The sequence below is a fragment of the Euwallacea fornicatus genome, chromosome 34 (genome assembly GCF_040115645.1).
Source record: "Euwallacea fornicatus isolate EFF26 chromosome 34, ASM4011564v1, whole genome shotgun sequence".
NCBI lineage: Eukaryota > Metazoa > Arthropoda > Insecta > Coleoptera > Curculionidae > Euwallacea > Euwallacea fornicatus.
In genome coordinates, this window is record NC_089574.1 from 727,841 (window position 1) to 752,241 (window position 24,401).

General features: G+C 35.4%; 2 protein-coding genes across 2 annotated transcripts; one reads left to right on the top strand and one right to left on the bottom strand.

The window, feature by feature from the left end:
• The first annotated feature begins 247 nt into the window (after positions 1 to 247).
• Positions 248 to 7,933, top strand: LOC136348652 (L-asparaginase-like). The gene is made up of 10 exons (XM_066299647.1): positions 248 to 550; positions 2,073 to 2,181; positions 4,424 to 4,535; positions 4,621 to 4,732; positions 4,787 to 4,912; positions 5,299 to 5,509; positions 6,290 to 6,402; positions 6,479 to 6,664; positions 6,848 to 6,958; positions 7,420 to 7,933. Exons 2-10 carry the CDS (start codon positions 2,100 to 2,102, stop codon positions 7,462 to 7,464), a joined length of 1,098 nt encoding a protein of 365 aa, XP_066155744.1. The 5' UTR covers positions 248 to 550; positions 2,073 to 2,099; the 3' UTR covers positions 7,465 to 7,933.
• Positions 7,934 to 10,884: 2,951 nt separating this feature from the next.
• On the bottom strand, positions 10,885 to 24,350 carry LOC136348589 (uncharacterized). The gene is made up of 16 exons (XM_066299525.1): positions 23,858 to 24,350; positions 17,075 to 17,222; positions 16,767 to 16,920; positions 16,637 to 16,713; positions 15,815 to 15,968; positions 15,585 to 15,744; positions 15,335 to 15,510; positions 14,170 to 14,374; positions 14,064 to 14,109; positions 13,750 to 13,900; positions 13,400 to 13,640; positions 13,269 to 13,346; positions 12,779 to 13,035; positions 12,508 to 12,673; positions 11,216 to 11,427; positions 10,885 to 11,164 (listed from the first exon to the last, which is right to left on the bottom strand). Exons 2-16 carry the CDS (start codon positions 17,117 to 17,119, stop codon positions 10,926 to 10,928), a joined length of 2,361 nt encoding a protein of 786 aa, XP_066155622.1. The 5' UTR covers positions 17,120 to 17,222; positions 23,858 to 24,350; the 3' UTR covers positions 10,885 to 10,925.
• Positions 24,351 to 24,401: the final 51 nt, after the last annotated feature.

The window sequence follows — 24,401 nt, forward strand, 5'->3', positions numbered from 1 at the left end:
AATGCGAGGAGACGTAAGAATGGACAGTTCGTTGAATACGCGCATGTTCTACTGATTTAAAGGCGTCAGTAAAATGCTTTTAAGGTAAATTTTTGAGAAGCTTTTAAGCTGCTATGTTGAAAAAAGGCGCAAATAAGCTTGTACGTCATTTAAACAATTTCCTTATCAAATGAAAAAGCAAGTGCGTAATATAAATTATTAGCTATATTCTACACTACCTACTTATTGCAAAGCACATCTTTGCTACTGCTTGCCAAGTCCGAACTTTAAGCCTTAAAATTCTCTATATAAAAAAGCTTTAGGTAAGGGAATTGTCGCAAATTCCTAGTTTTTAATTCTTGTGGATACATTGCGCATCCACACTACCAGAACATGAGAAATTTGGAGGAGTTTCTCGCCCTGTTTTCCGTCTGCTTTCACTCGTTATTGATTTTTCACCCCAACAGGTGTTTTCCGTGCAGGAAAGTGTGCCACTACCAGCTTTGTTTAATTCTCTTTTAATTTGCTAGTTTTTACGGTGCCAAATATTTTATTTTTTTATGCACGACCGGTAAGTAAACAAATTGCTTAATAATAATATAAAGATTACATTATAAAGTATGCATAGAAACTTAACGGTTTATCACATGAAGTCAGTTATTCACTTACTTAAAAATTAAGAACATATGACACTTCTGTATAACACAGAATTACCTATAGTAGCGAGTACCTCGCCACGTACTGACTTGAGCCCTTCGACTATGCGTTGTCACATCATTTATGCTATTCCTTGATAATATTTAGCGTTCTTCGTATGTACTAACCAGAACTGAGCTGAATTAAGCAAGGCATTCTCTTGTGTAGTTTAAATGAACCAATGCAGGCAGTAGAATCAATTCGAATTTTTGCTACGCACAAAGTTAAATGTCGAGATTATCATTTGAATAATATTTTTGTTACTCAGTTTTATTCATTAATCACTTACAGGGTGTCCCCAAAAATAGTCAGTCCGTTTTCAAATATGTGAATTTAAGTTCTTTTAAAATCATTTAAATGTCATGTTTTTGCTCAATTTTCGTTTTTGGATATCACCTGTAATTCACATAGAATCGGGAGAATTATGACGAATCTGTTACAGGAGTATCTAATTGTGGTTTAATACGAAAAGTTAAGTAATCATATAATACCGTAAAATTCGTTAAAAAAACAAATAAAACTAAAATCCCTGGGTTCCACGAATTGAATGAATATACGAGAAAACTGGAAACAAATTTGAAAAAAAAGTAAAAGGAGATAAAATTTAAGTGATAGATTGAAGAACTTAAGAAACATATTGAAATTTAATAGTGGTGTACGAGTAAATTTTTTTGAAGGATTTTATATACCAAGACCTAGAAAATACACTACCCTGTATAATAGTTGAAGGCAATTTATTCTCACATTAAACAGCACCTATTATCTGATAAATATATAAAATTTGAAAGCTTTATCTGCAGTAGGTCCGGCAAAATAAAATAAAAACCTAATTTTACCTTAATTTTTGACACCTTGTAACTCTGCTTGTAACTCTGTTTCCGATCGAGATCGGACACACGTTTATACGAACATTTTCCTTTATTTTGTACTAGAAAATACATACCTTAAATAGTGCCACGCAATTCTGAAACACCCTGTATAGTGCCCACGATAACAATTTTTAGCTATAAAGTAGCACATATAATAATGATCTCTTGAATGTAAAAATGATTACTACTAAAATTGTTAAATTTTGATGGGTAGTTCAATTGATAACAAAAATTTAACATGAATTGGTATTTTTAAGTTGGAAAACTCCACCTGCTCAATATTCACAAAGGTTGTTTAAAGGACACTTACCTAAATTGGCACAGGCATGATTTCACCTGATTAAAAACTGCTAAAAAGACCCTATAACGAATGTTGGGAAGGTGGCATTAATAATTTGTCTAATCATATTCCGGGTAAAAATTTTCAGTGTAAACTAATATTTGAAATATCTAATAGTGAGTTGTTGCAATTGCTTAATGAACATATAACTGATAAGACTATGTGTTGATAATCTTATCTCTCTTTAGTTTCCTACATTAATTTTTCGTGAAATCATGGCTGACTTAGCGGAACTGAGGAAAGTACTAGTTTTGTACACCGGAGGAACGGTAGGGATGAAGAGGAACCATCAAGGCGGTTAGTATTATCAAGATCAAACATAATTTGTGCTGATTTTGATGTATTCGTGTCATGCTAGAAAAATATGGTGAAATTTGATATATCGCAGTATGTCTTTCACTTTTCGAGTTCTAGAATGATATGATTAGTAACAGGTACTGACTGGCGGTATAGGTGATTCACCATAACGAAGAATATCTAACTCTGTTAATAACGGTTGTAAAAAGTAACTTGGAAAAATTCTCGAATTTTACTGAAACCGTTAGAATTTGTCAAAGAAAGAAAATAAAAAAAGCGTCGAAAAAAAAAATTATATAATGGGTTGTACTTTATATTGTCTCTTTCTCCACGTAATTTGTGTTTTTTCATATTTTATTTTCCGTTTGAGTTAGAGTTTGAGTCAATAGTTGTGTAATTGTTGACTTTGGCTGGACTTCTGCTAAATGACACGCTACCATTCAAATATACCACTCAAAACAATTAGGGGATATTATATTATTTATGATTAAAAAAAAAATTATTCTGCCATTTCTTTTAGGATAATAATAATAATTTCACAGGACTAAACAGGATAATACTGCATACGGTAGGTCTCAGTCGATTTTATAGATTTTAACTTGAATTCCCACAAAGAATATGAAAACGCATTTAAGCGCTACTTAGGTATCAATTGAATTTTTTTACTCGGGAATGAGTGGTGTCCAATTTTTCAATTTCATAATTTTCACAATAAACGAGAAACATGATTTAATGGAAAGTGAAGCATGGCGAGCCATAAGGCAAGTTAAAGCTGGGCGAACCCAGACGCATGTTGCCCAAGTGTTTAATGTCAGCCAAAGTGTAGTTTCACAATTGTAGAATCGATTTCTTGAAAAGGGAAATGTTAGAAGAAGACCAGGATAAGGTCGAGTATCAACATTAACACCTAGGGAAGACCGATTTTTTCAATTGCTCGCGAGAAAAAATCGCAGTGTCAATGCAATATTTTTAAGAAGCGAGTTTGCCCGAGGCACCGGAAGGCTTGTGTCCACTCAAACCATAAGAAATAGACCCCACAACGTCGGATTGTATGCCCGAAAACCAATGGTGTATGTTCTATTGACTGTGGAACAAAATAGAGCAAGAAGAGCATGGACTGAGCTTCGAGGGGGAACCCGTAATAAATGGAATCGGGTACTCTTCAGTGACGAGTTTAGGTTCACTGTAGAACCTGATAATCGACGTGTTGGCGTGAACGCATGAATTTGTTGCGAACGCGGAACATGAAACAATCATCAGTTTATCAGAGAAAGATCTTACTTTGGAAGTGGCGGTATTATAATATGGGCTGGTATTAGTCCTGGCGGGCATACAAATCTTTATTTTTACTGACAATGGGCCCTTAAACGCTAACAGGTATCTAATGAAGTTCTTCAACCTATTATAATGCCGTATATTGGAGTAATAGGTAATAAATTCATATTTATAAACGACAATGCTTGTCCACATCACACTAACATCGTGAACAACTGGTTGGATGAAATTACTTTTGAGATAATTGTATGGCTTGCCAATTCTCCAGATGGAAATTCAATTGAGCACGCTTGGGATACTTTGGGAAGACGTGCTGCAAGCAGAAATTTACCACCTCGAGCTACTCCAGATCTTCGTAATGTCCTAATTGAAGGATGTAATGGAATTCCCCAAGGCGTCTTTGAGAACTTGATTGAATTAATGCCATCACGATGTCCAGCCTTTTTAGCAGCAAGACAGGGACATATTCATTATTAAAAATTTATTTTTGTACCAAATGAATAAATCACGAATTCAAATTACGTTGGATAACCATCACTTTTTAATGAAAAAAATTTCACAATTTGAAACAGGGCGGTCACCACTGATGAGATCAAGTTTGAATTACAAGATGTGCTTTATTTTATCAATAAAAAACTCCAAAGTACAAATATAATTTGTTTTGATACGTTTCATGTGGCACAGATAACTTTTAAGATAATATTTTCAAATATCCCGTAGTTGTTTTGACCAAAGTATATTTCAATGGGAACTAACGATAATGGAAACTCAGCTCATAGTACGCAAGGTGCACCTTTCACCATCACGCTCAGCTTACAGGGTTAAATCCATACTCAAAGATTCTTCGTTCGAGAAAAAGCGATAATTAATGTTTCATGATTTATCTTAAGAACATTTAAAAATGATTTTGTGAAGAAAAATGCCATTTCATTCATCTTTATTTAAATATTTCGCAATACTTCAACAGTTTTGGTGCCTGCTCCCGATGTTCTGAGCAGCAAGATTAAAACGTGTCAGGAATTACACGATCCCGACCTGGCTCGAATTTACTCACTCAGGAATCACGAACTAATTACAAGGTAAGTTTCCTTGTACCCAGTATGGTCAGCAAATATTGCATTGTATCAGTGAGTTAGGTCAACGAAAATGTAATTTTCTCAAAAGGGTGCCGTCCTGTACTAAGGCCATTGCCTATCAAATAAGAGAATACCATCCTCTTCTGGATTCCAGCAACATGACGCCAAAGGAATGGGTAATAATAGCTAAAAATATCGAGGTTTGGGAATAGAGTCCATTTTATTGGACGGGTATATTTTCAAATAAGTTCTAGGAAAACTACTATGAATTTGATGGATTTGTAGTCTTGAACGGAACCGATACCCTAGCCTTCACTTCCGCAGCTTTATCGTTTATGTTTAAAAATTTACAGAAGCCCATAATAGTAACTGGAGCACAGGTAATTAATTAGAGAGTGAATTCAGTTCCAAAAGCAACTCATATTAAAATTTTAGCTTATTGCAATTTTTAAAAATCTGTATAATTTGCATAACACGTTGCACGCAGTTCTAGATCTGTAGAATTGTAAAATCCAAAAATTAATCAATGTGCGTTTAAAGTCAAAAACTTGGCATCCCTCACTCTTTGGGATAACTTCGCATACCTAATGGACCGGGTTATCATTTGATGATTCTAGAAATCTTACAGCTTTTAAACTAAATATTTTTCCCACTTTGTCTTATTCTACATATCATAACTTGGGACTTTTTTCGTCGTAGTGTATAACTTTGACCATATCCAGCTGGTACTCCGGCATGTTTGCATTAGGAAATCCGTGATTTGTAGATACCGATATTTGAAAATCCCAGCGATGCCAAGAACAACATTCTCTCAGCTCTGGTGTTTGCCAGTTGCTCCGATATACCGGAGGTTTGCGTCTACTTTTCTAACAAGCTCATGCGCGGAAACCGTGTCAGAAAGATGCATTCTACTCACCTGGATTGTTTTGACTCTCCGAATTTTCCGGCATTGGCCGAAACCGGATTCCACACTCGAAGTAAGTCGTTCTTCCATTCCGAGTGTTGACCCTTCACAAATATGGAAGGACTGAAAAATAATAAGGTTATCAAAAACAGCAAATGGCTGAATTACGACTTTATGCCTCATTTCAGCTCTGCATTTAATTAATTTGGGAATCTCATAGACCGGTTTCGATTCTCCTTAAGTTGATTAAAGCTCAAGCAGGAAACGGAAATATCAACGGTAAGTATATTGAGCCTGAAGGAAAATATTTTACCAGCGCCATCTGTTGTGTCCGTTTTGCGGCATCTCGACCAAATCTTCGACTGTGTGCAGTTGGACCTGGGGCATGGGGCTGACTTATAGCTAAGAGTCCTGAAGATGAGCGCAAACAGTTGCAGTAAAAATTTAAGATGATTAAAATCTATTGCGATTTTAAGCTTTATTTCAGCTCTGCGTTTTATTTTCTTGAGCATACAAAAGTTGGAGCATATTAAATCTCATCAGCTCGGTTTATCTCGAGTTAATTAGACGCCAGAGCAGAAGAAAAACTGGAATTAGGCATAGTCATAATAGGTCTTAATTTTCTTAATTTTAATTACTTTACAGCAAAGAGGACACGGCAGACGGCGCTGGTAAGTTATTTTTTTACAAACTCAACATACTTGCCGTTGATATTGTGATGTACCCAGATATATCATATTTTACTAACAGCTTTCAAGGGCATCTGAGCTGTTGGATGATGTATAAATCAAAATGTTATTAAATTTATATAATTCTTAATAGCTTAAAAAAAATTATTTTAATTTCTGTTTAGTCCATCGCCAGAACATTTTACAAAAACCAGATAGAGGACCACTGATGGTACAAACAAATTTATGTGAAAACATTGGGATTCTATACATGTTTCCTACTTTAACTAGAACTCAGGTAAATTTTTCAAAGCAAAATTTAGGTTTGTCTAGGTTTCTAAAAATCGTTTTATTGAAATTTTTCCGCGATGCAGCTACTTTCATTTTTGGAACCTACCTTAGAAGGAGTAGTGTTGATCACCTATGGTGCAGGAAATATCCCGTCTCATCGGCAAGATCTATTAGATGTATTGCGAAATGCTGTAGGGCGAGGGGTCATTGTGGTCATTGTTACACAATGCTTTAAGGGATCAGTTAGTTTCATTTACGAAACGGGAAAAGTAAGTCGTAATAGCTAAATTATTGAATTTTTGATTTAACTCAGCCAAAGATATTCTCAAGTTAACAAGAACTTTATCTATCTCTCTTAAATGAGACCTTTACTAATTGGCCCTAAACTCCTCAACAAATTCCAATAGAGAAGCGTTAAATCTGGGAAAATGAGTATTAAAGCTGTTTTGCAGTGTATGGAAGAAATAGGCATAATTCCCTGTTACGATATGACTCCGGAAGCTGCCTATGCAAAATTGGTGGTGGTTTGTGGGATGGTAGCTCAATCGGAAGAGAGAGGCGAGGTAAACATCAACTAGAATTGGAGGTTAAAGGTTGAAACAGATATAAGTTAATCACTTTTTGAAAACGTGCATTCAATCAATTGTACATATGTAGGAGTCAAATTAAAAAAATAAAAAATAAATGTTATTTTCCTTAAAGATTTGACGTTGGATACAAGAGCGATACCGTGTTTCAGATATAAGACATTGCAGATACGAAGGGCGACTCAACAAAAGGTGGTTTGTCGAATTCACCTTTCGTATCTGCAATGCCTCATGTGAAACCCACATTCCACAAAATTGGGAGTTGAAATACACATAACTCCAATCTGGAAGTAAGGCAGTTCAGCCTTCACATTTTTCCTTTATTGAAAACTCTTTCATGACACGAGTGGTTAACATATAACTTTCATTTGGAAATAATTTTATAAACGTTTCTCTTACATTGCATCTAATGACGAATAATCTGATTCTTTTTTCAGCTTATGAAACAAGTTTTCCGAGGAGAAATGACCGTACATCACTGAAATATTTCTAGTAAAAAGATAAACTCTTTGTTTTTTTTCAATAATACTTGTTATTGATGTAGATAGCTATGTTACTGGAAGGATGCTGTGGTTCTCTATGATTAAGAAAGTATTTGATGGATTAGGATCAATTCCATTTCTTTTCATCTGCTACATATTTTATTGGCTAATTGAAAAACTTTCAGAATTTCCGAAAATCTATCACGTTGAATGTATTGAACAGTAAGTTTGTACGCACAAATCTTGAGTTGTTGGTACATGGTGTACCCATTTTTTATCTATATAGTTGGTAAACTTGAGCAAAGTAGCATTTAATTCAAAATTTTAATCTATTTGTATGAATGTACGTAAATAACAATCACCTTTATATTTCAGAGCCAATTGGAAATGGCTCTGAGCTCACACAATTAACTGTCCATGTAATTACAAATTACTATTCTGTAATAATTACATATCTTTATTATTGGTATTTCTGATGCGTTTCATTTTTTGAACTGTTGGAAAATATATGAAACGTGACACACCAAAGAAAATGAATAATAATTCCTGGAAAGAAAACTTAAAAACAGTTTCGGACGAAAGCAGGCGTGTACGCCATTGAAATCTCAAATATTTCCGAGAATTCTCAATTAATTTCTGAAAAAACTTCTAAACAGCTGCAGTTACGAACTGAAACAGAGCTGTATGTTGTTGATATCTGAAAAAAAAAAAATGAATGTTAATTTCCGAGAATTTTGAATTAGTTCGTGAAAAGAACTTCGAAACAGTTGGAGTTTGGAACTGAAGCAGAGGCGTGCGCAGTAGAAACCTGAAACACATTAAAATAATAAATTTTAATTTTTGTAAAGAATTTTAAATTAGTATCTGAAAAAAAAACGAAACAGTTATGATACGTACGCAGTTGAAACCTAGTACCCAAAACATTTTAAAAATCTTTGAAAATGCTCAAGTTGTGATATTATTCTTCGGTGACGTCTAAAGATAGTCCCCTAATGCCTCTCACAACAGCCAAAATTGTAAATAATATCGATTTTAAACTAAACAAATTCTAATTGCGTCAATTACGTCTCATTGACCTGACAAATCTCAACTGTAAACCACAAGAAACAATTAGAACTCACCCCCCACCCCCCAAGTATTAAAAGACTGAAGCAGAATCTCGTCAGCAACATCGACTTTCACTCACCAAATGACAGTTAAACGGTACCCTCTCTCACTCACTAAGTCATGGATAAACTAACGACGTACCTCACGAGTCTTTAGAACAAAAGAAACCCGAATGATCCGGATTTTATTAATGCAGTACGTACTACGGACATCTTGTTCGTTGCCACGTTGACATTCGAGCGAATCACCTACGAAGTGATATCAGTGTTAGGAAAATGCCCAACATCTTCACCCACTAATAAATGTCTTTTTATGTTGCTAACGAAACCCTTATTAATCACCCTTAAGGGCAATGTTTATATTAGTCAACTGTATCCACATTCCACACTCTTCCCACGCTCATAACCCTTCTCACCCATCATTTTACTCACACCTTCATGGCACCGTATTGATAAGCAATTCTTAATACTCAGCACTGATAATTCACATTAATTGGTACGACTATGAGGTGGTAAAAACATAAATGGATAACATGAGGTTCACGTTCGGTGGGAAAAATTGAGATTTGGATCAGTCTCAGAGAATCCCTCATACAACTCGCAACATCTCTCCTATTCTCTTTTTAACTCCTACGGCCTTAGTAGGATCCCAATACTGCTCTCAATTCACATATCATTTGCCCTGTTCAAGGAAAACTTCCAATCGTCAAGGTTTTTTAACAATCGGTGATAGCTTGTCTTTTTCTAGTTTGCTCTAATTTTACAATTTGTTATGACCTTTGTGACTTGTAAAGTAATATTGAAAGTTTAGTGAGACAAGTACAAGTGTGTTTTGTTCCGTATCGGTTCAGCGCCTGATGAGCTGTGGTCCTTCGAACAAAATTAAAATCTACGTAAAACAGATACAGTTCACCTCGGCACTGCCAACCAACTGTGCCCCCCTTGTGTCTGGGGTGAGACAGCAAAAGAATACAAGCGAACTTACCCCGTTCAATCAGTACGACCTGCCTTTGGTAAACGTCCAACTAATTGATCTTGGAAACGAAGCATGCGATATTTCCAGATTTATTAAAATGGACGAAAAGTTGCCAAGTCAACGCAATAGTTTCATTATGCAAGTATACTCAGACGGAATTAAAAATGTATTTCCCATTGGAGAGACAACTTAATCAAAAAGACGTCTGAGGTCTTTCGATAATCACACTAATTTAAAATTTGAAACCGTATTAAATACGTCATGTTCATAATTTATATAGATATTATATAACAAAAATGAAGTTTTGAAATTTTTGCTTCGACTCAATTTGAGACCTCTCCAAGTATGCTACTTAGTGATCGTGAGACTTCGAGAACTTGAACACAAACAAGATGATATTTCCGGAAACTGAAAATAAAATGGGATTTTAAATATGTAATTTTTACCCGTTTTCAACCGAGCACAATTCCTTACGAAAGCCCATACGTTTCTATTTAATTAGCCTTCAAGATCAAACAAATTTTTCGAAATTTTTTTAACATTTTCAGTCGAAATGTCATAACTTTATCGAACGAAACAGAAGAAAACCCGGAAACGCCATTAACACTGACAGCGGAAGGGTTATTCTTTTGTTTCCAAAACCTTCCCATTTCAAAACGTCACTTCCGAATGACGTATTATTGCACAACAACGTGTTGATTCCTCTCTATAGAATTTGGTCAAATTTTGTTTCCATACGAGCGGTTTATGAAATAATTTCGTAATTTTAAAATATATAAACTTTCTGCGAGAATCGTCATTATGCCCATAATAAATAAAGACTGACCTATTGCATTGCAAATGGACAACGAGCAAAAAAAAATCTATAAATTAACGGAAATTTCCGTCGTTTCTTTAAGTGATCAATGTATTTATGATGTGTAAATTCGTAACTACAAAAATTTACTTAATACAAAAATGAAACATTTCACAATAAATCGAGACCCTCAATCCATCTAAAGTAAATTGGTCAGAAGTATTTTCTACGAACGAGATAGATAAAATATCTAATTTATTATGATTTTTTTTAATAAGACACCTTTTCTGGTATCTTACGATTATCATTCAGTAGGCTCCAATTTTTAAATTGGACCTATCACTATCACTATCACCATTTTGCTTCGGTTTCTTACAACTTTATAACTTCGAGGGTACGTGATCTAATAAATTTACTTCCTTCGTGAACATTTGCCGTAAGTTTTATATTTCGGTGATTTTTGAGATTTCTAAAAAATTCTATATATGTAGATTCCGCTTAGTTTTTTGAGGTTTATATCATGTTAAAAGGAAAACTCCTACTTAAGATTGACCTTGTATTCATAAATAATAATAAATCTCCACTATACGGGCGAGTGCCTAGACGACACTTTACTTAAATCTACATAGAATTTGCCACTGGCAGCGTCAAGTTGTCTGGACAGGGCTGCAAACTTGGGCCGATCGTCCGGATTTTTCTGCCAGCATTGTAGCATAACATTGTATAACTGATCCGTACACATCTCTGGCTTTTCTAATCGTTTGCCTTGCAAAACGTGGGCTATCACTTGGTCGTTATTAAAAGTTTTGTAAGGGAAAGCTCCTGCAAGACCGCCGATAACGCAATAGTCTTAATAACAGAATAAAGCTTTACCCAAACTGGCAATTTCCCAAAGTACCACTCCAAACGACCACACGTCCGTTTTGGTGTTACATATCCTGGATTCGATGGCTTCGGGAGCCATCCATCGAAGCGGCTGTCTTTTGTGTACACTATTCACATACACTCCAGACCTAGCCATACCAAAATCTGATATTTTTAATACTTTGTCTTCACTGACTAGTATATTTCTTGCTGCTAAGTCTCTAAAATTAAAAATTGATATTTTTATAAGGCGGGCAATGAATATATTAAAAAGTCGGAGTTTCACCAAGAAGATGAGGAAGTCATGTAACCCGGCAGAATATACAAGCTCTGTCTAACACCACATTAACACGAGAATAGAACAACCGATTCAATTATCAATATATTAATATTATAATTATATCATGTTTCATCTATGCTTGCAATCAATGCGGGCAAGTGCCCTTTATTTTCGGGAATAAAGAGAGATGGGATGGTATATGGTAATATGGAACTTTCGGTATCATTATAATATTGTTTTTAGCCAGAAATTCACTAAGAAGCGATGAAATCTGACCGAGCGTATTATCATGGCGTAAAAACCATGCATTGTTGCGTGACAAATTTCGGCGTTTTTTCGAATTTCTTCACGCAAACGAAGTTAAACTTGTGATTAATATTCTTTATTGACCATTTCAACAAAATTTAATATAAATTCTTTGACCCATTCTTCAAAGATCGCCGCTCGTGTCCAACACCCTTTTTGACAGTTGTCCATAGACTAAACTTTTAACATGTCCACCGATGTACACATTGTTTAGAGACATGTTTACCAACACAACTAGCGAAAAATTCCCTAAATAGAATTAATACAGCCCATAAAATTACAAAATTCCTATTATTTTTTGAATACACCTCGTAATTCCGAGTTTTAAATGGAAGTACCAAAGAAACGACTAAACCAAATATCGACATATTATATATTTTTGAGATCAGAAAATAAATCCCTATTTAATATTTATCAAATATTTAAAGCGTTCCATTACAAATTTACCGGATTTATGTACTATTTTAACTTTGCAATATTGATCTCTTGTGTTACGTAACATTTTCTTGCGATTAAGTATCAATAGGGGCATTCTACGTTGATAAACGCTAAGTCCGAAGAAAATGACGACAAACTAAAGAATATAGTTGGGAGGACGTAAAAGTGGAAAATGGAAAATTTTGAGAAATATGGGGTTCCTTTGATTCTCTTAATCTAATTATATAATCACGTTTCCTCTTAGCTATTTAATTCACAAATAATGTTCTCTACTTACCTGTGAGTAATATCTATGTTTTCAAGAAAAGCCATTCCATTGGCAATCTGCAACGCAAAGCTGCAGAGTTCCCTGTTATCTAATATTGACTTGGCGTTCTCGCACACTTCTCTCGAACTTTCGTCTAGAGGAGTAGAGGGGTAGGATTCTAACGGGGTTAGAAGGGCTAAAAAGTACCACTATCTAAAAATTAAGTCCACTCGAAGAGTCATAAATCTGTTACGAAGCAACATAATTAAGTAAATAAAAGATGAAGTAAGCGAATACTTGCTTTCAGTTGCCGATGGGAGTCCACCGGATGTGCTGGAATTAGGAGTAAGAGGCGCCAAACTAGTAGGTTTCATAAGAGCCATGTCTCTATTCATCTCGTTTTGCTTGACTAAAATCTTCAGGTCTCCTCGATCTGGAGCCTTTATCATCTTTGTTTTGGATACTTCCACGGGGGATCCTGGCGAGTTTGGAGTTATCGGCATTTCCGGAGTAATGTAAGAGTTTGTTTCTGAACTACAAGTACTTCCCGTGTAATCCCTGTAAAAATGGTTATTAGGGCACGGTAATAATAACTGGCGTTCATTGAACAAAACCTCGCCGTAGGCAATTAACTGTAAACGCAGAGAGTTGATTAAGCCATTTGCTATTTATCATCAAATGCCTCTGATATGCCCGTACTTACTCGAGGCTTCTTTTTAGTGATCACTCTTTATAATCTCCTACAGAAGTGTTTTTTTTCAGGATCTAGAGCCTTTTTCAAATCTACTTACTCAAAAACTAGGTTGGTGTACTTTAATTTTTCCGAGTCTGAGATGGATATAGACAGATAGTTTTCCACCACCATATTACTGAAACAACAAGTTCTTCAGCAGTTATTGCAAACATTAGCATCGCTTATTACTCCGGAAAAAAACGTCGATTGGTCTCAATCCTCGTATTTTCCTCAAATTGCTTCCTCAACACCGTTAAATACGTTTTCAGCGACCCACAGGGCACTAGTTCCATAATCATCAAGTAAGGCGTCTCGAAAGTAACGCAGCCGAGCAGTTTTATTACGTTAGGATGAGAACCGCACTTAGCAATTTTCTTCATAACTGCTATTTCCGCTAGAAAGTCGGATATTTCTTCCGCTGATGAATACTCTGGAATTTTAAAAATTTATACATACACATTTTTATGAGCCCCAACAAACTATTAACTCGTTGGTAGCTTTACAGGAGAAATAGCTTCCATGGAGACAACAAGGCTTACCGAAAGGTTTTTTAACAGCTACTTCACAATATCCATCTGTGGTGTTATAGACGTTGGCCTTGTAAACCTTCCCAAATGCTCCTCCTCCAATCTCGTTTTTAAGAATGATCTTGTTTCTAGGAAGTTCGAACACATCGAATTTGTACACGTTCTGAAAGAATTCACTCAACAAATTTTATGAAAAGCTCTATATGAAAGCATTTGCACGTTTATGCGTTGCACACGCGCAATAGCGCAATAGATCTACGGCATTTTGAGAATCAAGCCCTACCCTTAACTAACATGAACAAATCAGAATTATCCTCTTGACTCACCTCCATGAACTCCAGTGGGGTGTAGTGAGTATTTATCACTTCCTTCCTATTACCAAAATAACGCATTTTAAGGCTGCTTATAATGGTGCTACATTTAGAAACTCACCGTAAGTTTGAGACACCTATTGACGCACTAGGACTGTTAAGTCGTGAGTTATTGGTGTAAGGAAAGTATCGGTCCAATTTCTCTAACAAACGAGGAATCTTCTTGAGTGTAATAAAGAAGATAATGAAACATCCAACGAGCGCGAAAAATATGTACAGTAGGCCCTTAGGGGTCAAGGATGCTTTGAGGTCCGGTTCTTTCGGCACTGAAAAATGAAACATGGAACTAATTTGATCGAATTAGTATGAGATTTAATGGCCGAGAGAAATAAAATTTGTATGTGTATAGTATATACAGTGTGGTAAATTTGACTGGAATAAAATCGACGCTTACGTTCTCGAAATATTCGCCGTTGACTTTTAACACAGTTTTTAACAATGATAAAACTCATCCCTCACATTTTCTAAAGTATTTGGGGTGACTTGCATAATTTGATTTCTTATGCGTTCTTTGAGTTCGTTAATATCATATGATTTCGTATTGTAAACCTTATATTTCAAATATCTCCGTAAAAAGAAATCAAGAGGAGTGAAATCGGGAAATCCCGACGGCCATTTTATTGAGCCTTTTTTCCTTTACATTGATTTGGAGAGGTTTCATCTAGGTATAAGCGAACGTTCCGAGCAAAATGTGGTGGTACTCCATCTTTTGTAACCAAATCCGTTAGTGAAACATATCTGGATTTACTTCGTTAGGGAACAAATTAGATAATGTAGGGACCAGTTGGTCTTGAAGAAATTCTAAATATCGTTGGCCCTTTAAATTTTGACCGAAAAATATTGATCCCATTGATCAGTTTCCTATGATACCTGTCCAAACATTTACTGCTGTGGAAGGTACCAAACCACAAACTATGTGCCTTTCTGTTGTTATACCATAATACTGGTGCTGGAAGCAATTTTTTGCTTTGAAATCCAGACGTGCAAAGTGTTTTTTCGTTAGTCAAGATGTTCGAAAATTTTATTTGTTTTAATGATATTTATTGCCCTAAGTTTATAATCAGATTCAAAAAGTTCGTTAAATATATTTAATATTATCACCATTATCAGCGATAACCTCGTATTTTTACATAGATAGGTAATTGAATTGAAAACTGAATTAGCTCTTAGCGGAATTAAGTGGCTAACTGCGTGATCCAAGTAAATAAGCAATCAGCGATGCTTACCTTGCATTGAAAATTTGTCGTGATATTCGCAGGTATCCAACGTCATATCAACGAAAATGACGTATTCTTGACCAGCATTGAAAAGTCGAACTGGTAGAAAGACAACGTTATTGTCATTGTCAAAGGCGAGTTGACTAGGAGCGACTGTAGTCAATATCTCATTTGCAGCATTGTTGCTGTTGGAAGTTTATCAATACTGTCTCTTAATGGTATGCAGTGGGGGAATCGACTTTGATTGAGTGATACTTACAACCAAATTTTATCGAACACTTGTTCCAAACTTCGATCGGACCGACTATTATTGGTCACATTGAACATTACCGCCAAATGTCCACTAGGCTTGACCTCGTGAGAGTAGTATTCAAAGGGTGATGGCGTAACGTCACATGCGCAGACCGCATCTACACAATCTTTCAAAAAATATATATACATATATACGTAAATACACTTTGAAATTCTATTCTTGCCGCCAATAGTCACCTGGAATTTTATAATCACGGGTGTCTGCCAGCAAACAGCTACTATTATGCCACAGGGCTTCAGCAGAAAATTCGAAAAAGTACCGACAACCGTGGACTAAAGGTTCAGCAGGATGTCTCAGTCTCTCAATATCAGGTTCAATAAGAAAATTTTTCTGAAAGTTACTATTAATATAAAGGGTGACCCACCGAAAATTCTCCACCGAAGTTTTCTGTCTTATAATGTAGAAAGCACGAAAACCCCCGAACCAGCAACTTTAATTTCAAGGGGGTAATATTTCTTTAGTGTAATAATTTTCCCAGGTCTAATTTCCAAGCGAAGAATTTTCACCCCAAAGGTCTTAAATGAGAAGGAATAACATGTTATACGTCACATTAAAGGACATTCAACTGCCTTTTCAACATTATCTTATTTTTTAATTTTTGATGAGCAGTTTTTAAAAAATCGAGATTTAAAAGCCATGCCATCGATTTCACTTACTAATTATTACATTTTATTACATGTTGAAAATGACCAGTACCTATCTCCATACGGTAGTAGAGATATTGTTCAAAGTACTCTTTGACATTAGTCAGCATTCTTGCGTGCGTCGCATAAATTTTTGACTTTAAATAGCTTCATAAGGAAGTCTAGCGGAGACAAGTCTAGCGAACGAGCAGGCCATTCAATGGGTCCTCTTCTCCCAATCCATAATTGAGGAAATGTTTCGTCTAAAAATTGCCTTACTGTTCGTACATTTTCCTGCTTTGTACGCCACAAGACAGAATACGTCGGTGCATTACCCTGTATTTTATTCATAATATATTTTGTCCCACCGCTTACATTAACGGGAATGTTCCGATCACCATAGAGCGCACTGCAATTCGTATCTATGGCCAGATCGAAGTATGAAAAGTTAGCTGAAAAATACCAGGAATAAATAAGAGGAAGAAATGGCATCCGTGATATTTACAAAGAGGGTTCCTCCATGAAATATTCAGGCGGATGTATTTGTTGTCGTCGGTGAACGAATTTATAGTCAATTCGTCAAACAGAGAGGTAGATGGGTTTGAACATGAAATTCTCTCGGTTTTTGTAGTGTCCTCAAAGCACATCATCAATGATAGCTAAAAATTAGTGATATTTTCCTTCATAATGTGAAAAAATGAACGAGTAAAGATGCTTCAGCCAAAAACGCTACAATATATTATCGTTATTATGCTAAACACTGGAACTCAAACATTAATCCCTTCACTCTTAATAAATAGTGTTTATACTTGCCTCTGCTAAGAGAAAAATTATCCAAAATATGGACTTGAGGAACATTTTTATCTAATGGCCCTATTTGAATAAATTCATAGCAATTCGGTAAGCTACGTGCGCGAATGATTTTGAATTATGCGAGGACCAACGGCACTTGTCATCCATCCTGCAAGGAAAATTGAAATCTTTCTCAATAGACTGCTTAAACACTAATTTTAATCTTTAAATTTTATTAAGTGATGATGAGAAATGTCATGTTGATGAGAGATAAGAGATGCCAACAAGAGAGAGAAATTATGAGAGAAAAATCAGAAATATGCCGGAAATTCCATCAGGGAGGATCAGAATAGCAGGATTGGAGTAGATCGACCTCTGGAAATGTTTACTTTAATTTGGAATAATATTAATTTCAAAAGCTTGTTTGGTTTTGGACAATCCTCACGAGGAATCATGCAAGTAGTCAATCCACTTAGTTATCTTGTGAATCTTCAGTCCAAAATCAATGAACATCCTAAACTAAATAGTAGAAGTTATACCTACTGCTTCGGAAAAAGTTACTCTTTCTGGTCAGGTGGAAAAGGTGCCTTGAAGCCCTGTCAAATCATGATTTTCAAATAATTACCAAGCAACTAGCCCTGCATGAGACGACAAGAAAGTGTTTATTTTTATTTTACTCACTTAACTTTAATAACGAAATCTTTTTAATAAATATGACTCTGGAGTCACGACGGCTCATGTTTGACTAAGAATTTCCAGTAAAAACCTTTTCGGAATGTCCTGTATCTAGAAATGATTTTCATGTAAATAATTTCTAGAACATTTTACTCCTGATGTTTTACTTGTTTTATCAATGAACAAGTCGGATGTGCTACTCTGGTCTTTGCTGAGTCCGATATTCCTCGTCCAAATCCGATTACCGCCTTCCTACTGTTTAAGTTCAAAATATTACCACCACATTTTTACTACATAATTTTAGTAGCTATGATTCACATTCCTCCAGTTAAAAATATAGAGAGCTCTTGAGTTTAATAAAAAAAACAAAGAACAGGCGGATGCTGTCGTGTTCTCTACTATAAGATAAATTTTTTTATCTCTTTTATAAAATTTAACTTTTTCTTTGAGGTTCTGACAACTAAAAGAAATGGCCCTTTAGAGATGAACAATTCTTGCCATATTATACAGGAGGAAAATGTCACATTTCCGAGGATGATAAGATCCATTTAATGTTGATACAGGGTGTCCCAATGAAAAAGAACCAGCCCGAATATTTCTTATATTGTCATGTTTGGAGAAATTTCCCGGAACACGTCGAATGATTTTTTTTTCGGGAATATGCTTTAACGTACATTTGACACCGAAATGAGTAACTTCCTAAGTGAGGGCACCACAACCGCTCAAATTTAAAGAGGCAGGAAAGGTTGTATAACATTTACTTTAAAGCTCTTGGAGCTTTCTTTGCAATAGGCAATGATAAACATAATTTTCAACAGTCGCTTTTGTAGACATTTAAATTTCATTTATCATCGTTAAATTTACCATTAAAAGACGATACTATTCGAAGCATTGTGAGTAATACAGTCAAATACTAGCCAATTCGAAAACGTGTACTGTTTTAGTTCAATATCTCAAATACCTAAGCTAAATGGAAAATAATTTTCAAATACAGATTTGCAGAATACTCAGAAGCAATTTTTCCTGTTGATCGACCCTATGTATTGTTTGAAGGGTATGGGAAAAAACAAGGTACGTCTTCCAGATAAGTTTTTGAACTAGATGAAAATTTAAATTGTATTACGCAAACACGTCACTAATGAGTATGACTACTGACTTAAAATTATTTATGCATACTACTAAATATATTTATTAACAACTGTAGATGTTACATAAAGAAATCATTCCTTTTCTTAAAGATAATAATACGTAAATAATTCGAAGATGCAGAATATGCTCAAAAAACAGGGATGTCCACTCGGCAGCCGCTGGACCACAGAACCTACAATTAGCTACATGATGACGAGTACATCAAACATTTTCTACGTATCCACCAGGTTACAGTTTTCTGGCACTTGGCTATTCATGTGAAAGGTCTGAGAAAAACTTCGCGATAGCTGGCCCTCAGAATTTCTTCAGCTACGTTAGATTCTTGAATTGTTTCCGCTTTCACTAGTATGATATCTAAGGCAATAATAATTTCACCAATTTTTTAAATTTAAAAGCATCTTTTGTATGCTCACCCTGGTACAACTTCTCCGGCAGTAAAAATTTATTGCGCAATGAAGTTGCCGAATTTTTCCGTAATAATAGATTGATTTCATTGATCATTGTATGCACTTTTGTGTAAGAATAAATCGACTGTTTGTGCAAGGTACAAAACGCTTTTTTTGTATTCTGTATAGGAACGGGACACTTTTCACATACAGGTTCTGTAAAAGTGAACTTCAGTCCCTAACGATCTTTTGGTTAAGTTTTTCGACATAGAACTGAGATGGTTTAAAGCGCCAAGCTCTTATCAGCTCGTACCACTCATCTGAGGTTTCAATTTTTGTTTAAGTTACCCATTTTCGGTCACATTCCAAGTACGAGTGGCCTCTTTATGGGAAAGTTACTTGTAGACTGCTTAAAAATGTACATATGCCTTTCTTCCGCCGTCGTAGCTTCGAAACACTCGAATAAGTCAAAAGACTGCAATGATATAAACTAAAATCAAAAGTAACATTTAAACTTTAACATCGTGTATCTTTCTTAATATTAGCTTTTGGAATACAACGATTGCGTTGGATCTTAATATTTTGATGGCAGACATCTGCCGTTGCTCTTTGTCCTATTACTTTTGGGACATCCTGTATGTAACAATTCGTGCATCTTGAGTCTTAGTTTTATCTTGATTTCCCGTTATCGTCCTTTTTTTACAACTCACTTTGACCAATGGTATCCTTGTTAATACCACTTGCACCGGTCTTAAATTGTTTGATTGGCGGCATTATCACTTCAAATTAATGTCACTATTTATATCACCACGACTTAGTACGGGAAAAATAATACTGGCACCGCAAGAATGGACATATTTTTTTGCATGGAAGGCACCAACTCCGCAATTCGGTAATAAAGTTTTGTACTATTAAATGAAATTAATCAACGCTGATGTGTTCCAATATGGCCATAATCTCATTTGCGGCCAATGGCATTCAATTTTTGGTCACGAATGACATTTGCTTTCACTTGTTTCATCATGGCGGACTTTCAGTTGCAAACGCCATTTACGAAAGCATTTTTCGACAAACTTTTTAGAAGTTTTCCTTTTCGAAATTAACGGCGAAAACTTAAAAAAAAATTAGTTTCTTTAAATTAATTCATGTCGCCTCCAGTTTCCAGGTTTGGGGCGAATATTTTTGTATATTTTGACAAGTAAATTTGAATTGATTTATGAAGGATGAAGGGAAAAAACAACGTGAGATTTTTCGAAAAATTGAGATAATATTGATTATTATAAATGATAAAATGTCACTGCCACCGACGGTGTGGACCTTTCTTGTTTTTTCCTCACACGCTAGGACAATCCCTGTTCTTTTCCAATCTTGCAATTCGAATTTGTAGTAATAACTCAGCACATTTTTCCTTTTTTCTGCCCATAACTTGCATGCATATCAACTCGATTCTTCTCTCTATAAGGTTGCGCGAATTGTTTAAAAACTAACAAAATGTGATAATCCTTGTTTTTCCCTCATATTCTTCATTTGAGGCTTTAATACTACACTGACTTAAAAAAAAACCGCAATACCAAGAAGAACACATCGTACACGTTTGAAATTCTGGCATCACGTTGGGTCGGGTAATAGATAAAAACGATCAAAACATCAAAAGAAAATTATCGTGAATAAGTGAAAAAATTTAATAATAATTTAATAATGGGTGGTATCTCCTCTCAAATTAATACATTCCTGTAAGCGACGTGGCATGCTTAAAATTAAATTGTCAACATCTTCCTGTGGTATTGTATCCCAGGCAATCTCCACCTGCTCGCGGAGTTCATCTATGGTCTCTGGAGGGCGAGTTAAACGTTGAAGTCTCCCACCCATTATATCCCATGCATGCTCTATTGGGGACAAATATGGAGACCGAGCTGGCCAAGGCAAAGTATCCGAATTTTCAGCTTCCAAATACCTCAAAGTATCGTTGGCTACATGTGCTAGCGCATTATTCTGTTGAAATGTGCTTCCAGGATGGTCGTGCGTGTATGGTACAAGAACCGGTTCTAAGACATATTTAATGTACCTCTAAGCATTTAATCTATCATAAATGAAAACAAGAGGAGGCCGACTACCATACTGGATAGCATCCCAAACCATGACACCTGGTGTTAAACCAGAATGACGCCTTTCCAGAAAGTCCAAATTTAATTGCTCTCCTCTGCGCCTTCTAACACGTAATTGTCCATCAGATCGCCATAAACAAAATTGGCTCTCATCACTGAACACGATTCTTCTCCACTCATCCACCCATTGCACTCTCAGATGACACCACTCCAGTCGGGCCACCCTGTGGTTTCGTGATAATAGAAGCCGACGCATAGGACGATATGAATTTAGTCCAAAACTTCGAATTCTGCGATAGATGGTACTAAAGGAGACCCTTCGATTTAGGGTGGCTGCCCAGTTAGCACCAAGAGTCGGAATTGTTTCAAACGGGGTGCCTGTCGCTGAACGACGAAGTCGCCGGTCTTCGCGTTGGTTCGTCATCCTTGGATTGGACTACCACGATGACGATTTACTGACCCCTCGTTAGACCAATCTCTCCAAGCTCTTAGCACTGTTGATGCGTTTCGATCCAATCTACGTGCAATTTCGCGGAAAGGTAAACCTGCCTCATGCACACCAACAATTCTTCCCCTTTCAAAGGGAGTTAACCGCATTTTGGCGTACACGGGGCATTTTGCACTACCACACATTCAATATGGTACTAACAATAATACCTTTATTATTGGCATGTAAAAAAATTTGCAAAAAGAACGATCGTCACAGATAAAAAAGTAAAGAAAAACTTCATATCGCATTAAAATACGAACTTGAAATTTTTATCATTTTTTTCTCTTTACAAGTCTAAAATCATACCAAAATTTTAAATACATACAATGCGTTCCTCTTGGTGTTGCGGTTTTTTTGAAAGTCAGTGTATAATCGCTCGAAGAAGTCTGATTCCATATACGATCTTAATTTGTAATAAAATATGATTCGACGAATGCTAGACATAATCAGCCACCTATGAGCTGATATATGTATGATTGTGAATTGGAGTGGCAATCTATAAAGAAGTTTGGGGTGTTAAAAGAGGCCTGACTTTAAAAAATACCTTCCCACAAATTTCAATAACTTTACTACCTAATCAAACCTCTATATATACACGAGAGAAAAATATTAAAATTAGATTTTATTATTTCCCTCGTATTGATTTTGAAAACTTGTGAGGTGTATGTTTACAAAATGACGTAAATTTTGTGTATGTTCTGAAGCGATATAATTTCTTTTATTATTCAGTTGAGTATTAACCGGACTGTAAGCAACGTGTTTCTTATGCTGACTAAAAGAATCGACGTCGGACCAGTGTTCTTGTGTTTTAGAAACCCATGATGAGTCTGTAGGGCGACTGTGATGTAGTGAGTGAATATGCGTGATTCCAGGGATCATTTCTTCTCATCTTCCGAGTTTATTTCCATTTGCAGTAGCAAAAGTAAATGTTTCAATATATTTATTTTTCCATTTTATGAGTTTTGATTTGCTCTCCTTTCGATTTTAATCTCATTTGCAAAATAAATGGCAACGTCTTCGTGTTCTTTTGTTACAAAGGAAACACCTCATATCGCTTACTTAGTTAGTGAGTCAAAATGGATGTTGTCAAAACATAATTTTAAATCAAAGTAGTCATGCCTTGGATAAATTTAAGAGCCGTTACCTATTGGTCACATATTTGATGAGAAATAGCTAATAGCTTAATCAACGACTAACGTTTACAGTTATAACCCTTTATTACAAAGCGTGATCATACTATGGGCGGTGGAGCGTACACGTAGGGAGTTAATTGAGCCATTAGTTATTTATCATCAAACATTTGTGAAATAGCTCTGATATTTCAACACCTACTCGAGATTTTTGTTTTAATGATCATCCTCTTATATGCAAATAAATAATATAACGTAACTTTGCATAATTAACTACAGAGGTATTTATTTACTAGATAATGGTAACTGAATCCTACAACCAATTCAAGATCTAAACTAATAATTATAATTTCATCTAATTATTGTTTCATAGCAAAGTGCTATGAATATAAAGCGCCACTGATGCCTCCCTCCTCTTCATACTCTAACAAACAGTCTACTTAATTAATGTGTTTTTCCCTGGGTGTGATATATCCACTTAATTTTCTTTCATGTCGTGCTCCTAATTCCATAATAATATAGGCGCTTGAGCTCTTTGTTTGCTTTTAATAGAAGTTCATATTACTACGACAAAGATAATGAAAAGCTGATGGGAGTTTTAGCTATTTAAATATTATCTATTTCCAATACAGATAAAAATGTATTAATAACAAGGGGAATTTCATTCAAAAAGTTACAGATATTGGTAATTAATAACAAAGATGATAATTTTTAACTTAAAATAAATTTCGTCTTTAGTAATTTTAAAGTTGAATTATTTTCCATGGTAACCTGAATTCAGACAAAAATTGCTGGCTTTGACAGTAAAAATTTAGAATATGTACATGTACCTACTTGAAAATAACGAGATAAGATAAATAGGATTGTACCTTTTAAATGTCTCCAATTTATACATTAATGTTTACTTGGTGGTCAAAGCGACGAAAACAATCTGGGAATTCTATTTAGTCTTTACGAATCTAATGCACGTGCAATATTACATAAGTTTTCTACGATAATGATCACCTGTCTGTTCAATTGGTGGGATATAGCTTTAGATTAAAGGCGCGTTTGATCTCACGAAAAAAGCGTCTCGATGCACGACGTCCAAACTTGTCACGATTGAAACGAGTGTTGCCGAGCGCGAGCTCTATGGGAAACTGATGGTGATGGCACATCGGTGCGATTGCTAAGTATAAAAAACATAAGTACTGAATCGATCACTGATAATAGACAAAAGTTATGATTGCATATTGTCGTTAATCAAGGGAGCAGTAAGCGTCTTTGAACTTTTGCGTACGGCGCTTTATTTATGTTGGCCAAATTACAAAGATCTGCTTAAATAAAAACTAAAAAATGTAAGAAAGCTGAGGGTTCAAAAATTCAGCTAAAAGCAGAACTGTATGGAACAATCAAAAGTAAATAAAAAAATCT

What these genes read in the sequence shown, in the direction of transcription:
- LOC136348652 (XM_066299647.1), top strand. Translation starts at nt 2,100, where the DNA reads ATGGCTGACTTAGCGGAACTGAGGAAAGTACTAGTTTTGTACACCGGA. An exon ending in GAAGAGGAACCATCAAGGCG is followed by an intron (nt 2,182 to 4,423) that starts GTTAGTATTATC and finishes ATACTTCAACAG; the next exon opens with TTTTGGTGCCTGCTCCCGAT. An exon ending in AATCACGAACTAATTACAAG is followed by an intron (nt 4,536 to 4,620) that starts GTAAGTTTCCTT and finishes TTTTCTCAAAAG; the next exon opens with GGTGCCGTCCTGTACTAAGG.
- LOC136348589 (XM_066299525.1), bottom strand. Translation starts at nt 17,119, where the DNA reads ATGTTCCTCAAGTCCATATTTTGGATAATTTTTCTCTTAGCAGAG. An exon ending in CCGTGATTATAAAATTCCAG is followed by an intron (nt 15,745 to 15,814) that starts GTGACTATTGGC and finishes ATTTTTTGAAAG; the next exon opens with ATTGTGTAGATGCGGTCTGC. An exon ending in CGACAAATTTTCAATGCAAG is followed by an intron (nt 14,375 to 15,334) that starts GTAAGCATCGCT and finishes TTCATTTTTCAG; the next exon opens with TGCCGAAAGAACCGGACCTC.